Raw genomic sequence first — 16651 nt, forward strand, 5'->3', positions numbered from 1 at the left:
ATCAAAACACCAAAAACCACCGACGAAACCTCAAAAGTCAAATCACATACACTATTTCTTCTTGACTTTCCTTCTTTGCTTATAACCACTCGCATTAATAATATCACGAACAGTAAAGTGATCCTTCTCAAATTTATGATAATCAGATTCTTCCCCACTAAAAGGGGAAGAAAAGGAATCCTCTAAAATTAACCAGTCAGTTTGAATCAAAACAGAATTTTTCACAGACTTAGTCACATGCTCTTTCATTTCAATATCAGACAAAATCGAAATAGGGATATTAACAAAACTAATATTGCCCTTCAAGTTGTCATTAGAAACCAAATCCGATGAGCATGAACATGCTTATCCAAAACCAAATTAACAGAAGAGGAGGCATCGTCCCGATTCGCGTGAGCCATAGGGGAAGGTTCACCACAACCAGACAAATCCCACAAAAGAGAAACAGAAGAATCAGATTGCTCAGCTATCACATAAGGAACATCAGCCATAACCAAACCGCACAAGACACTGTAGGCTTAGATTTAACACCACAATTTAATTCACAAGCATCACTTACACATACCCGAGGGAGTTGGGAAACAGGAACAACCCCAACCACCACAGAGTCCACATGGACTAAATTAGGATTAGAAATAGCAGGTGGAACCCCCTCGAGATCAACCTCATTCCCAACCAAATTGTCTGCAGGGTATAAATCTACAGCAACCACCTCATTCAAAAAATTCTCTACAGCAGGCAACGGTTGAACAAGGGGAGGGGGAGAGGAAATAACCAGCTCATGAGTAACAGAAACCTTGTTAGAACCCTTGTAAGGAATAGATGCATCAACCACAGGATGACAATTACCAACAATATGACCAATACGCTTATAAGAAGCACAAAAAGAAGGGAAATCCTCCATAACCACTTGCTGAAGATAGTCGGACTTCTCAGGGCCTGACTAGACCTTATCGGGGTAGGATTTAGTAATATCCAGCTCCACCAAAACAAGAGCTAAGGACGGCCCGAAACCAATGGAGGACAGCCGAATCAATTTTCAGGGCTTTGCAAAAGAGCGAACCCAAACCGTGAAGAATGTGGGGAGAGAAGAGGTGAGGACGCAATTGAGGGAAGGATACCCAAATCGGAACGATCAGTGACTCAACACCAATATCAGCAAGGGGCGACCACTTGGTAAGTTTCATGTAAAAATTATATACTAAATAAGATCTATGGCAGAATACCTGACAGTAATCAAGGTCATTTTTCAACTTTATAATTATATGCGACGGTCCATCAAGGTGACCAAAAATTCCTCATTCAAGTTAAGATTAAAGAAAAACCGATGAATGGAATTAAGAGATGGTCATTTGGAGGGGAAAAATCAACTAAGGAAAACTGAAAAGGAGCAGCTAAAGCATTGATCTCCTGTCTCGAGATCCACAGAGAAGGTAATCCACGTAAAGAGGAAACCCTAAGTTCCAGAATAGTAGCAAAAAAAAAAAAAGATGAGCCTGCAAGAACATGTAAAAAAGAACGCGACGAAGATGAAACCCCTAAAAAATCAGGGTCGCAGAATTTCGGTGCCATTTCGGCACGCACCGGAAATGAAAACGATCCAACAAACGAAAAGCCAAAAGCAAAACCAGAAAGGAAGGAGAACCTCCCTGTAAGAAACGGAAGATGCCAGTGCCACCGAAGCAAGTAGCCCCAGCCAAGCAGAATCACGCCACAGAGAGCTAGTGAAAAGCCCTAGCAGAGCGGGCGAAATGAGAGGAGATAAAAAAGCTTCTCCATTCCATTCGTCATATTAGTAAGTATAGATATTTAACTTTTAGATATGCAATTTGATTTTAAGAATATCTGTAAATAAATTAGAAATTACTTAAAAATATTCTTAAATATTTTTTGTTAGAATGGACTTTAAAGTTTATAAACTTATATTGATATTAGTATTTTTTTATAATATCATGAGCTTCATTAACCTCTATATAAATTTAAATATTTTAAAATAAAGATATTCTACTCTTTTTTTTCTCTATTTAAATCTTCTAAAACTGATGTACTCAGAGAGAAAAGAGAAAGACATAGATAGCTATGTGTGAAAGTGTCCCAAATGCTTGGTCCCCTGCCGCCTTCTCTTACAGCTCCTTCATACTGTTACAGTCATAATGAGGCCAAACACGTGACCAAGACCGGAACTGTGTAGTTCCGAAGATGAAGTCGCCGGGGAAGTCTTTCCGGCGAAGCTCGCCGCCTCTGGCAAATGCTGCGATTTCTCCAACAAGTGAAAAGAAGAGGATGATAAGAAAAATAAGAAGATGATGGTTAGTTCTCATGACTGCTCGAAACTCCATTATTTAATTTTTAGCTTCAGCGCTTGAAGTTTTCTCTCTATTATTAGAGCTTATCGATGTGCTATATAAGAAAAAGAAGCAACAGCAGCAGCCATGGAGATGGAACTGTATATGTAGGCCCAGTTTTGTTTCAAATCGCATGACTGCCATCGCTGCACTTAAAATCCGTCGGATTCAGAGCACAGGGAATGTGTAAGAAAGTAATTTTATTTAAAAAGTTATAAAATATGCATATTCTTCTTGATTCTCCGCTTAATAGCTTTTTCTTCATTTTTCTAGAAATTTACTCAACGCAGATATAAGAAAGCGTGACTCATAAGAGCTTCAAATTATAAAAACACAATTTTAGCATAATATTTGTGTTTGACTTTTTTTGTTAGAGTGTTGGTGAAAATTGATTATAATTCAACAATAGTCAAATTCTTTTTTTAATTCAATAACTTAAATTTATAAGTGAATGGCTTCTAACACTGATTATTTTCATTTTTTTATGCAATGCAAGTATTTTCTTGGTTATCTTCTTTTTATTTTTATATATCATAACATGAAATAAATTTACAATTATTATTCATAATTTAGACTTTGTTTGAAACAATTTTTATTATTGTCTTTTAAATTAATTTTTAATTTTTTTATCCCAAAAAACTGTTTTTAACATTGTGTCAAACCAAATCTTAATTTTGTGAAATAATTGAGCTTCAAATGCTAGATAATCATGAACTCCTAAAAAAATAAATAGCTCACCTTGATCTGTTGGTTGCGAGCTTATGCTATCAACCAAGAGGTCTCGGGTTCAATGATAGGATCTGTCAAGGCATGATGGTCGACTGAATAATTCTTTTTCATAGAATCGTACCTTCATTTCTTTGCCGGACATTTTATCAATGCAGAACAATACAGATATAGTGCTCAAGTCGATTAAAAATAGCTCTAATATCTCAAGAATTAAGAGAAATTCTTTTAGAATTATATATATATTATAAAAATCTAATATTTAAGCTGTCTGGTTAGATATAATATGAAATTTTACCACCTGCTGCTAAGTTCTTAAAAACTTAAATCTTTATTTCTCTTCTCAAAAGTCTGCTCTTCTTCTTCAACCACGCCTCTTCTCCAATGAGCTGCTGAATTTGTTAATCCTTCTCCCCCGAGCTCCAAAGATCAAGCCCATTATAACTCCAACAAGCCGAGCTCGAGCTCGAATTGAAACTTGCCTTTAAGTTGAAGAGCCAAGTTGGAGTTAGCCCAAATTCGAGCTTGGCTCAACTTATTTACACCCCTAGGATAGAGAAATTCCATCTATGAAAGAAAATTAGAAATAATTAGAGAATCAGTCCTGTGATTTTCATTGCATTAGTTTTTTGCTACAGGCAAAAAGTGGATAGGATTGCCAGGGTTGAATCTATAAATAGCAACCATCAACTGCAATGATGAAGGCAAATGATATATTAGGATTCAGGAATAGCAAGCTATATGCCAGTTCTGCAATTATGCACTCACTTGCAAATTATAAAAAACCAATCAATGTCAGATTTGCAAATCTGCAAACGTTTACAAGAGAGCTATGAGACGTGAAAATATATTTTGGTTCTCAGCTATGCTGCCAAAGAAAAGGTTTCATGAGTTTCATGCTCTTCTAAACATCAAAATACTCGTAAATAGCAGAGTTTAGAAAGTCAAAAAACCATAAGAGCATAGTATAATTACAGAGGCCAGTGTAAATCATGAAGGTGATCATAAACTTCGTTCGGGCTGACATCATCAGGGCAATGCCTGTTCCCCTGAGGAGCCAGCTCTAACTCACCTGAGAACTGGCAGTTACCAGTTGTCCGGATTTGCCTCAATCCCATCTCATGAGAGCTACTGCTTCCTACTGCATGGCCTTTGAACGCCCAAGAGCTATTCATAAAGCTGCTTGGTATGTTTGCCGGAGCCATCTGGAATTCGATGCTTGGAGTGATCACAGGATCGCCATGGTTTCTCGACGTGCCAGAAGCCGTAGCTGAATCCCATGGGTGAGTTGACAGAAGAGAGAGAGCACAGGTGGAATCTGACACACCTGCAGTTATATTTAGATGGATATATGAACATACATAGCATATAATTCATATATGACCTTCAAGTAAGTTGTATATTCCTGAACAGCTATATTCGACTTTATTACTGCATTCGTTTGTGGCGAATTTTTTTACTGTTTCTTAAAGCCAACTTTCTACTAAAAAATTTTTAATTTTATACTAAAAAACTGCTTTAAGAAATAGTAAAAAAGTCATCCAAAACAAAACCTAAGGGGCTTTTTGGTAGAATCTAGGATTTAATTTAAGTAGGATTTCATAAATCCTTCAAATCCGGGTTTACGAAATCCTGAGGGGGTTAAATCATGAAAACTATTTGGTAACCTTTATGATAAATCTTATATGACTATTTGGCTATTCCATTCAGAATTTAAATAGGTTGAAAGATTTGGACGGAGTTTCTTCATTCCCGCGCCAATAGAACAAGAGGATTTCAGAAATCCGCCGAACGAAAGGATTTCCGAAATCCGGGATTTACGACGAAAAGGCGGAATTTTTTGTCTACGGAAACTTCGATTTTCCGTGAGATTTGGTTTTGCATTTTAGGTCATTTGGCTGAATTTCGCCTCAAATCCGCCCTAAATCCGCATACCAAACAGCCCCTAAGTTTACAAATAGAACACAATCAATTTTGATTTGGTTGCTTAACAAAACCAAGCAGAACAACCTTTGAGCTCGCTCAAGCTCACAGCTCATTCACGCCCTACCTGCAATGCATTCACCGAGTGCTAGTTCAGGGGCGGAGAACAGTGCCGGGAGTGGATTACTCATGGCCACTCCTGAAGATTGAAAACTTCCCTGCAACTGGTTAGTAACTACCCGGTCGCTGCTTCTCATGGTTGGCCACAATATGTTTTTTGTAGCATCTGGTGGCCTTGGATGCATGAAGTCCATGAGGAAGCCTCTATGCCTAGTATTGTCCTCTGGCCACACAAAATTCAAGTACACAGATCCCATGGTAGCTTTCAGAAAGTAAAGAAAGAATACTGCGATAAAAAACCAAACCAGTGAAGGATGACAGCCCACCATAGCGTGATGGTAAAAGCCCTGGAGGTGGCTTTCTTCTACGTTCATTATGTCCCGCAAGGCGTCTGCGGCAACTTCTTTTCCCTTGGTCAAATTCTTTTAGAAGGTGGAATCTGCAGTGGGTTTTATTCACTAGGCTTCTTCAAAAGAACAGAAATAATTGCTAAAAAGGCATTGGGATTTGTGAAGGCTAAAGTTAGGTTTAATTGCAGTAACAAAAAAATGTTAAATCTTGTGAAGAATCAAGACATTTATAAATGAATGCACAAAATGCTAAAAATCATACACGAAGATGCTGAAATAAGGAAAAATGGTATCAGACTCATCCATCTCCTATCTTGAAAAGAAAAAAAAGTGGATGCTTTCTCTTTTAACACAGATAGAAATTCTTATGAAAATCTCGCATCATCAAAGAATAAATGTTTGCAGAATAAGTAAACCACTAAAATAATACATTTAAAAATTTTAAAGAACAGAATAAATTAATAACAAAGCACGCACCCGAAAAGGAGATATTGAATCTCTAACCTTAGAGCAGAAAATGTTGTTAGGCCGGTTCATCCTGAATCGGCCCAGCCAGCCTATATAGGAGGCGGAACATGTCCGCCTCCTTCGGAGCTTGTTGCCCACATTAGTGGGACCCACTTGGAGCAAATTGTGGAGAGAGGATTGTGCGGCTAGGGTGAGAGGAAAATTTTGAATTAGGGATGTTTGAATTAGAGAATTATTGTATTAATAGTATGCCTTGTTTAGGGCTAGGGTTATGCATGATTATTGGGTTCTTTGGAGTTTTCTCTTGGTGTCTTGGGCTCTAGAACTTCTTCTAGAGATTGGGAGAGAACGATCCTCTCGAATTGAGGATCAATTGTATCTTGCTTTTTGTTTGTCTTGCTTTGGATTTCCCTAATACAATCCACTGATTTTGGGTTGATTTCATCACGTTCTTGTGTGTTTTCTCGTTGTTTTTATCAATTATTGCTAGGGTTGCTTGCGAACTCAAGTATTTCCTCTTGGATTACTTGTGAACTCAAGTATTTCCTATCAAATGTCCCTTCATGTGAGCCTTGCCAATGCCTCTACTCTTAGGATCACTTCTGAGGCTCATTTCTCATTCCGAGGAATAAATCCGAATATCCAATTGGTCTAGCTGCGATTCAATATTGTAAGCAATTCCTAGACAATCTGACCAGTACAAACTCAATGTGATCCATGCGGTATCGGAAGGTCTCTTCCTATACAATCGGCATGGGAACAAAACAAGTCAGCAATTCACATGATTGGATTGATGTTCAAGTCAATGTCGGATTGGTCTCTGAGATTTCATTCTGAAGCCGATCAGCTAGGTTTACTTGAAATCTATGGACATATGGATGAATCTAATGCGCCGCACATACCAAGGTTTTACACTTACCCCTCTCTAAAATCCCATAAATAGGCTTTCTAAGCAATGTCAAACTCTTTGCATGCATTTCCTCCCTCCATACTTGTCCTTGAACCATCCTGTTCTTTTGAGAGTTGTAGAGACAAATGGCTGAGGTGATAGATCTTAGCGACTTAAGAGAGATAATTTGAGAGAGAAAAAGAAAGAAACTCGAGGAAGAAGCGGCTACAACAATTACACTGAAGACCTTTGCAACATTCCTCTTCTTCCAGGATGGTGCAAGTGGAAGGGGTTTAGGCAATTGCTTTTAAGTCGGTGAGGGTGGATGCTCTGATGGCCACAATGAAGACACTCCAGCTCCTGGAGTAGTTACTTGGTCAAGATTCCTAATGGAGTAATAAGCATTACCTATTATGTGTAATCTACTTTACTTTAATCAATCAGATTAATCGATCGCAGAGCCAATCATTCAGATTAATCCATCGCAGAGCCAAAACCTTTTATTCTTCATTCTTCTGATCTATGGTAAACTTTCCATTGTAATTATAGAGGAACATGATCGAGGAAAGGTTGTTAGGTTTTAATTTTATGTTCGAATGTTGAACTTTAAATCTAAGACTCTCAATTTTACCTTATTAGTTGCATGAATTTAGATTCTTCTACTTTGGATGCACTTATTAGACTTCCTTCATTTTCAATTTTTCTTTCTTAGCTGTCATGCGGCAGAGGTGACATTGAATATAATGCCAACTTTCGAGTATTTTTTTTCTAATTCAACAATTAAAACTACTAATTCTTAGTGTAATATAGTTTAATTTAATCAACTAGCTTAATCCATGGCCAAGCCCCAAACATTTTATTCTTCAATTCTTCCAATCTACAGTAAACTTCCCAACATAAACTATAAAGTAAGATAATCGATGATTATGAAAGGTTGTTAGGTTTTAATTTTAAGTTCAAATATTGAATTTTGAATTAAGTTATGATGCACTGACACTTCCCCTCAAAGGCGAATGCAGTGTCTGACACGTATCGAATATGACACAAGTTCGACATACCTCCAACATATATTAGACACACTAAAAATATGTCCAATAAAAAAATATTTAAAATAAATTGAACATGCGTATCCGACACATGTGTCTTAAATCTTTTATCAAGAAACTTTTCAAAATAATTGATGTAGAACAATCACGCAAAGTTGAATTACTTGAAAAAGTTTGCACGCTTAAGTGTTAGAAGCCACAATAATCATATCTTCACAATGAATTTTCTAACAACAAAATAAAACACTAAGAGCGATGAAATACATGCTTAGGCTAAATCACGCACGTAAAAGTTAAGATCATAAAACATTCAAGTTAATCTAACGTTGCATACATGATTGATTTTAACAATAATCCCTAAGTTAACAATAAAAGCAGTACTAGGAGAGGTCCCTCACACAATTCTACCAAACACTAAGCTTAAGCAGAGAACAATTGCCATGATCGTCATAAATCACATTAAAACTACAATTGAGAAGTAAACTAAGGAGATAAGAGAATTGGAGGGGAGTTAATCCAAGTAATCAGAAAATACGAAGTTCCCGCAGCTGTAGGGAGGCTTGGGAGGAAGTAGGTGGCATCTAAGAACCTTACTGAACGTGTGATCAACAACCTAGAATGTCCGGGCAGCGTTTGAAGTCCTTCCAAATGGCTGAACAGCAAGAAAACATGTGCAGACTTCCCTGGACAGCAAACCAAAGCCTTCAGACAGCTGGTACGAAAGTTTGGACAGCACGCCTTGACCTTAGTAACCTTGGCAGCAGCTCTAGGGGTGATCGGATCTCAGGACAGTGCACAAAATCTGTCCAGAAAAATTCTGGACAGCAGTTTGGCATGAAGAACTGCTGCGTTCCGGCTTTCTGGATGCAGAAATTGAAAGAGTATAGCAGGAAAATTTGGGAATAACAATGTGAGATGGTCTTGAGATTAATTTACTTGCCTAGGTGGCTAGATTAATAAAATCCCAAATCAATTTGGGGAGAGAATAGAAATCTGAAATTAATTTTCAGATTAAGTGGATTTGGTGGGATAAATTTGAATTTAAATTCAAATTTTAATGGGGAGAATTAAATTGGATGAGAGGGAATTGTGGGAGATAATTATTGAGGCTTAATGAGGGGCTATTAATGAAATTGGATAGAGAAAATGAGCATGGAGAGGGGCCGGCCATAGATAGAGAGGGGAGAGGGGAATTAAGGCTAATGAAGTGGGGCCCACACACTAATCAAAGGTTTAAAGAAAATCTGAATTAAATTTCAAATTTTATTAAGAGGGGGGTTTCCTAATTTAAGTAATAGTATTTGGAAAGCTTTTGAATTTCAAATTTGAATTTGAAATTCAATTAATAGCTCTCTTAATTACTTGGCCTTAATTTAGGGAAGTAATCAATGCCCTTTTGAAATTTGAATTTCAAACATGTGGGTTGGGTGAAGGGGGGGCCGGCGGATTGAGCAAGGGAGATGCTGGCCGGACGGGTGGCTGGCTGGAGGCCGACGGCAAGGGGAAGGACTCGGGTTAGGAAAAAATTACCAAGAAAAACTTAGTGGGTAAAGAGGCCAGCGGGTGGGAAGTTGGGAGGGAATTCGATGCAAGGAAAAATAAAATAAAAGAAAGATAAGAGAACCGCGAACCTAGCTTGGAATCCACCAAGATTGACGGGTACTGCAAATCACCCTCCTCGGGCTTCTCCCCTTATGAACTCACAAAGATATCAACATGAACTCACTAAGAGATCAACAAAAACATAAAATTTCATTATCAATAATTCATCATCCCAAATTACAAGAAACTAGCCTATAAATAGGCCTCATGAAAAGAAAAGAGGGATCGACTAAAATGCCATTCGGGCTACAACACTACATGACCACCCATAAGGGTAAAAAGGAAAAAACAACAAAATAAAATAAAACACATAAATAAATAGACTCAAGATCGTAGCCGTTGATCTCCGATGTCCTCATCAATAATTTCTTGTATTTCAATTTTTTATTTATTACAAAAATTGAAATATAAATTTCTTATCATATCTCCACAACCCCAAAGCAAACACTTGAACTCATTACCCCATTCCATGAACATTCTCACTTCCTTTCTCTCGTGAGTCACGGCTAGGATTTCACAACAACACCCAATGGCATATCAAAATCGGCGCCCAATGCCATCACAATATCAAAGCTTCAAAATCATCTCAACATTAAAGCCTGACGTTGTCTTGACATTGACACTTGACTCCACCAATTTCTACGCCCACAATTATTCCCTCATGTTGACTCAACATTTCATCTTTGTTTAGCATTGTCTCAACATCGACGGTCGACGCCATCTTGACATCTCAATATCGACGTTCAATGCCCATTGCACAATATTGATGCATGGCTCTCGACAACATTATCGTCAATCCTCTTGATGTATGAGTGTATGACATATGACATGGACGCTCGACTCTCGAAATCCCAATATTTATCATTTAAGGACTAAATAGTCTCTAAATCTTGTGTGTTTATAATCAAATCAAGTGGGTCAATGAGACGTAACCAACAATCCTAAGTTCATTCAATTTTGGGGACATGAAGCTACTAAAATGTTGATCATATATGATCTATTTGATGAATTGTTTTAAATTTGGCCAAATTAAAAAAATGCCCCTATAAAAAAGATGCAAATAGGACATTAATTTCCACATGAATGAGATTTAGGTGTTGAGAGAGCTCACGAACTTTATTACATTTCTTGACAATTATTAATGATTTCTCAATTACTCTTAATATTCTGCTTATTCAATTTATATATACTATATTTAAGATATGAATATTATAATTTCATGTCTAACTCAGTATCCATTTTCTATATTTCTAATAATTGATGTATCACGTGTCTGTGTCATGTCATGCCTATGTGTGTGCATTATAGAATCTAAGCCTCTTAAATTTCCCTTATTAGTTGCATGAATTTAGTTCCTTGTTATTTGGATGTACTTGTTATTTGTTTCTTGTCTATTGATAATATTATAATGGTTGATTAAGTTTGCAAGGCATTTATTATAAATTTAAGGAATGACATGAGCTTCGCTCTAAAATTCTGGAAAACTTAGTTATCATAATTTAACAAAGAATTTTTTTTTAATACTATCTTTTTACTGAAAGGTTGTTGCAATGGATGATCGCGATGGCTAGTACGGTGGAATATATAGAATCTATGATAGATGCATTGTTCAAAATTGCATAATTAGAGACTGGCATACGCCTTATTATAATTTAAAACAAAGCAACGAGGCATACGCCTCACAAATGCTAGATGAGGCTTACACCTCAATTGGGGTAAGATATGCCTCAAGATACTCAGCATAATTTTAACGGGAATTTAAAGAGGTGTTAGCTTGAAATTTTAAAGTTTAAGTAATTTATAAATTACATATAAATGTATGTCTATGTACGTGTATGTATGTGTGTGTATAATTAAACCTATTTACTACACCTAAATCAAACGAAACTTGACAAGAACAGCACCAAACTCACAATCACACTCCATAAGACCCTCACGCCCACACTCGATCTTGTTGCATTATTGTCACTATTGCATCGCCGTCATTTCTCCTCCAACGCCTCTCTTCTTGTTGTTGGAGACCTATTTCTTTGTTTTTTTGGTATGAGAGGAGAGAAAGCAATTAATTATAATATTAATTTTAACGAAGACCCTCTAAGTGATGTTAGTGGAGAACTTTTAAATTCAAAAATTATGACCTAGACTATTTGTTTATGTTGAACAAGAAGAGAGAGATACTATTTATTTAGCATTGTTTGTAGCCTTATAAGGCTGTTAATGGCTTTACTTTGATTTAACTTTTTATGATCTTAATTTAACATTTTACTAAGCTATTAGTATGTTACCTATAATTTCATATTTTTCATTAATTTAACAGTTTAGCAGTTCACTGAAAATGTCATGATGCTTATGCCTCTTCTCACGAAAAGAAAATGCCTCAATACAAGTTTAGCAATTTCAAACATGGATGTAATAAAATATGTATACAACAATAACAAGCCTTTGCCCCACTACGTGGGGTCAGCTACATGAATCCTTTGTCTCCATTGTATCCTATTAAAAGTCAAATTCTCATTTAAATCTAATAAAGAAAAATCATTTCTAATATTTTTTAACCAAGTATTTTTGGTCTACCTCTACCTTTCTTAACATAAGTCAAATCTAATACCTCTACTTTCCTAAATGGGTCATCGTGAAGGCCGTTGTTTTATGTGACCAAACCATCTAAGGTGACTCTCTCTAATCTTATCTTCCACTGGAGCTGCTCCAACCTTTTCACGTAAATGCTCATTTCGTATCCTATCTCTAAGGGTAAAGCCACTCATTCACCTGAGCATCCTCATCTCTACAACACTTAAATTAATATTATGCTTCTCTTTTAATGGCCAACATTTGGCACCATAAAGCATTGTAGGTCTCACCACCATCTTATAGAACTTTCCCTTAAGTTTGAGGAGGACTTTTTTATCACACAATAAGCCCGATGCATTCCTCCACTTCAACCATCCAATTTGAATTGTACTGATAATATCCCCATCTATTTCACCATCACTCTTAACGATAGATCCAAGATATCTAAAACGTGCACTCTTATTAATGACTTGATCACCCAAAGTCACAATCCCTGCACTAGGTCTTTTACTACTAAAATTATACTCCATATATTCAGTTTTAGATCTACTCAAGTGAAAACCTTTAGACTCTAAGGTTGACCTCCATAATAAAATATGGATCTGATTGATTAATATAAAATGATGCAAGTAGCGGATATGATTTATGAAATTTAGTTTTGTGGACATATCTACTAGATGATATATTTTAGTGCATTGAATAGTAAAAATTAATTCAGTGAATTTATGTGGGTTCTTCAAAGTGAAACATTTCAGATTTATTTTGTGTTATAACAAATATTAGGATATTTTGTATCAATTCCCTAAGTATGGTTTATAAAGTTGTTAGTGATTGATGATATGAAAATTGAGTATGTATTTGGCATCTAATTGGTCTTTTATGACTTAATATATAATTAAATTTCTATAACTTGTTAGGGAACTTTGAAAGAAAGTTAAATATTTGGGTCTAGTTGCTTCATAGGTTGTTCAATGTTTTTGGGGATCATGCCTAATTCGAGTTTGGCCACACCACATTGTAATTAAGTTTTAGAAAGAGTTGAATGGAGCACATTATGTTAGTTTCATGTGTAATCTAATTGTATCGATCAATCCGGTTGTGCTATTGTCTTATACCTCAATACATTCGGTCGAGCTCGTCAATGGATTGCAGGAGGAAAACGCTCCTCCTGCTTGGAGTTTAGAGGCCTTATCCTAGGAAAAAAATTCGTACAATGTTGCGGCGTTGTAGTTTCTATTTGGAGACAGAGAACAGAGCGATGCGGTGATGTGGGCTGCAGTGCCACGACACTTTAGGGTGGACTCAGAAAGAGATAGTGAAGCGTCGCGACGCACCCAACCTCAGCACCGCGGCGCTGCAAGTTGGGCTGGGTAGTTTTCTTTCTCATTTTTAATATTTCACTTGAAAGATTGCATCATTTGGTGCATTGAAAATCGTCTCTTTGACTATTTTGAGTGAAAAACGAAGATAAAAGTGAAGAGAGACAATAAGAGAGTGTGAGAAGAGAGATTTGTATAACTTCTCCCAATTTTCATAGTGAATTTCTTGGTGTTGTGTGGCTCTGTGGTTTTTTCCTAGTTTATGGTTTTTCCATGTTAAGTCCTTATGTTCATTTTTGTTATTTTTTTTTTCTTGTTTGTTTCGTTGCTTGATTTACTTCCCAACACATTGAACTTTAATTAGTAAACCCAAATCCAAAATCTTTCAAACATATTGCAATTGTATGAACTAATCAATAGATTCCCAAAGGTAGATGCTGGTGCCTTTCAAGTGTTTTCACGTTTCAATGAACTTGTATGTTGAAGCTTCCATCACATATATTTATTGCATTCATTCCACTCATGAAATAGGCGGTTTCTTTACTCGAGAAAAAGCAAATTTTTAGCCCAAGTTTTACCGCGATTCATCAAACAACCAGAGAAAAGTGGTGGAAAAACATGTGAAATAAGATAAAAAACAACTTGTTTGGCAGGTTTTATTGAATTTGAATGTTGAAGGTTCAATCAGAAGTTCACCGCATTCATTTCAAAATGGAAGAGTGACGTTTTCCCTCCAAGCAACTAAAATTTAACTTAAGAATACCCCTGATTCAAAAATAATTGCGGAAGCAGCTAAAACTAAAGAGAGTCCTCAATACATTGTATATCCTGTATCTTTTTGTCCTTGCAACCCAGCATAAGTATCAAAAGGAAAAGGTGAGGAGAGGCGTATAACAACCTCTGACATGTGGTCCATGTGGAGGTGGCGCCTTAAAATAGAAAGTGTCAATACTATAAAATGCAATAAAAAATAATTATATAGTAATCAAATAAGATCATTTGTCAGACATCATCTGCAATAAAACTTCACTAAATTTATCAGAAATCCAGTTATGCTATCACATGTCCATTTAACCAATCTTTTGCCTATTCTACTTAACTCCGTTGATGCTTTCAGCTCCACTAGGTTCAGTTTCATGTTATAGGCAAGACCAAGGCAGGCTCTAAATTCTTTTAATACCCACCGATGCTTAGCTTGGTTGGTGGGCGAGTACGATTGGGAACCCCCGAACCCGTGCTCGATTCCCCTCGAGCAGCAGCACCTATTAAGTGAGGTCCAATTAAGTGCGGGCCAGGAGGTTTCTGGGGTGGGTGTCTCTTCTAGGTCAGACGATGATTAATCAGCCGCCAAGCGCCCTTTCAGGGGTGGCTGCGGGTGGATACCCCATTTCAAAAAAAAAGTTTTCATTTAATGGTTCTTTCTTCATATTTCTTCAAGCTTTCATAATCTCCTTAATATCCCAACATAACAGCTCAAGTAAAATAATACACCTTGTCCTCAGTGATATAACATGCACTGATAAAGTAAAATCTGCGAAAAGATTCATATGAGGCTGACATATCTTGATTATTTTTTTGGGGACATTTAGGGCATCTCCAACCGAAAACTTCATTTTTCACGGCAAAGTAACGCAAAACTCCAAAATGGCGCGGTGATGCTCCAATCGAACGTCATTTTAGGTGTTTTTGAGAAGGTAACGATCGCTCTCCCTTTCGCGCGTTTTTCCGGTTGAGAGCAAAAAATGGTGTGAGTGAACAGTGCGACGCCGTTCACCTGCGATTAAATGGCGGAAATTTTCGCGTTCAGTTGGAGCGACGAAACGACTCCATACACTCGTTTAGCGTTCGGTTGGAGATGCCCTTAGGCCAATTAAGTTAAACTCACACAAACAAGATTTGAACCTAAGACCTCTTGATTGATAGTCAAAGCTCCTGACCAAGATAAACTGCATAGCTGTGTAAATGTCTTCATTATCATTAACCTCACAAAGCACCATGACAGAACAACAGAAAAAGTATCCGCAGAAGAGGCCCTTGTTTGTGCAGATGCATAACCTTAGAGATCGATCGCATCTAATAAGCGTTACAAGAGATCCAACCATATAAGAGTAGAACCAAATGTAACAAAGACTATATATAGCCATAATCCCAGGAACATAATCTAACCGACTAAATAAAACCTTACAAAGTAACAGCAGATGCAAAATTTAGGCTAAGCCAAGAACTTTAGACAACTAAATGAGAAAAAACGACTCCACGGTTCTATGTAGCATAACCTTGAAAAATAGCCCAAGTTAGAGCCACGCAATCTCAACACAAGCTATATGGAAGAAAAAAAAACAAGGCAAAAAAAAAAAAAGAAAGATTTGCCAGTCCCAAAATGAAAGCCAAAATACGAAAAAAAATAATAATAAAGAAGAATTCTAACCATTATTAACTATTCTTAAATCACCAAAACCCTAACAGACAAACAACCACATGTACGATCATCAGGAAACCACATCATTAAAAGAGGTTAAAACAAACAAGAATAACCGCAGGTTAAAATGCCAGGAATGAATACAACGTAACAATCAACAAGAAGAAGAAGAAGAAAGATTGTTAGAGTAGGAAGGGATTACAACCTGCTGCATTGCTGGCAAAACCTCTGTTCAAGTCCAGCAACAATCACCTTAGGAGACTTAGAATGGATCCCACAAACCTTATGCCTGCAGTAATAAGATTTTGCCCCTTTCAGATCCAAATTGCACCCTTCCACCTGGCACCTCGGCGGAGGCAGCGGCTGCCCAAATCCCTGTGCTGCCCCTTTTGCCTTCTTCCCCGCCACCACCTGCCTCATCTCCGGCAACGCCGGAGCGGCCACTGGCTTCGAGGAACTCTCACCGCCACTCCCATCCTCAAAATAGATCTTTCTCCCAAACTGTAGACCCTTGAAAGCGTCCCCTGAGCCACCGGCCCTAGAGCTTGAGCCCTTTTCCATTTCAGTGCGTGAGGAGGATTGGCGAAAAAGCATGCGGTTTTGATTATAAACTAAAGAAAGAGGAAGTCTTTTACCTCTGTAAAACCGACAACTGGCGTTAGGGTTACTGTTCTGTGCTAAATGACAGAATTCAATGACGAAGGGAGGACGATAAACGACAGAGATGTGACTCATTTGAGCAGTGTTTGTACATAAATGTGTTCGCTAATGAATACAATTAACACTCCAGTCACTAACAACACTTACAAACACGAAATTTTATTAGGTGCGGAGTGCGGATCGGTGAGAACCGTCCGCACAGATACAGGATAC

General features: G+C 37.3%; 1 protein-coding gene across 3 annotated transcripts; it reads right to left on the reverse strand.

Moving 5' to 3' along the window:
* Positions 1-3164: 3164 nt before the first annotated feature.
* On the reverse strand, positions 3165-16424 carry LOC110106338 (squamosa promoter-binding-like protein 14). Of its 3 annotated transcripts, XM_020836227.2 has the most exons (5): positions 15984-16424; positions 5420-5553; positions 5122-5337; positions 4144-4398; positions 3165-3638 (listed from the first exon to the last, which is right to left on the reverse strand). In XM_020836227.2, the coding sequence occupies exons 1-5, from the start codon at positions 16370-16372 to the stop codon at positions 3619-3621; spliced, it is 1014 nt and encodes a 337-aa protein (XP_020691886.1). In that variant the 5' UTR covers positions 16373-16424; the 3' UTR covers positions 3165-3618. The 3 variants fall into 3 exon arrangements, with proteins under 3 accessions (XP_020691886.1, XP_020691869.1, XP_020691876.1); XM_020836210.2 differs by lacking the exon at positions 3165-3638 and having other exon boundaries at positions 3794-4398; positions 15984-16422; XM_020836217.2 differs by lacking the exon at positions 3165-3638 and having other exon boundaries at positions 3794-4398; positions 5441-5553; positions 15984-16419.
* Between the last annotated feature and the right edge of the window lie 227 nt (positions 16425-16651).

Source organism: Dendrobium catenatum, unplaced genomic scaffold (genome assembly GCF_001605985.2).
Source record: "Dendrobium catenatum unplaced genomic scaffold, ASM160598v2 fragScaff_scaffold_1263, whole genome shotgun sequence".
NCBI classification, from domain to species: domain Eukaryota; kingdom Viridiplantae; phylum Streptophyta; class Magnoliopsida; order Asparagales; family Orchidaceae; genus Dendrobium; species Dendrobium catenatum.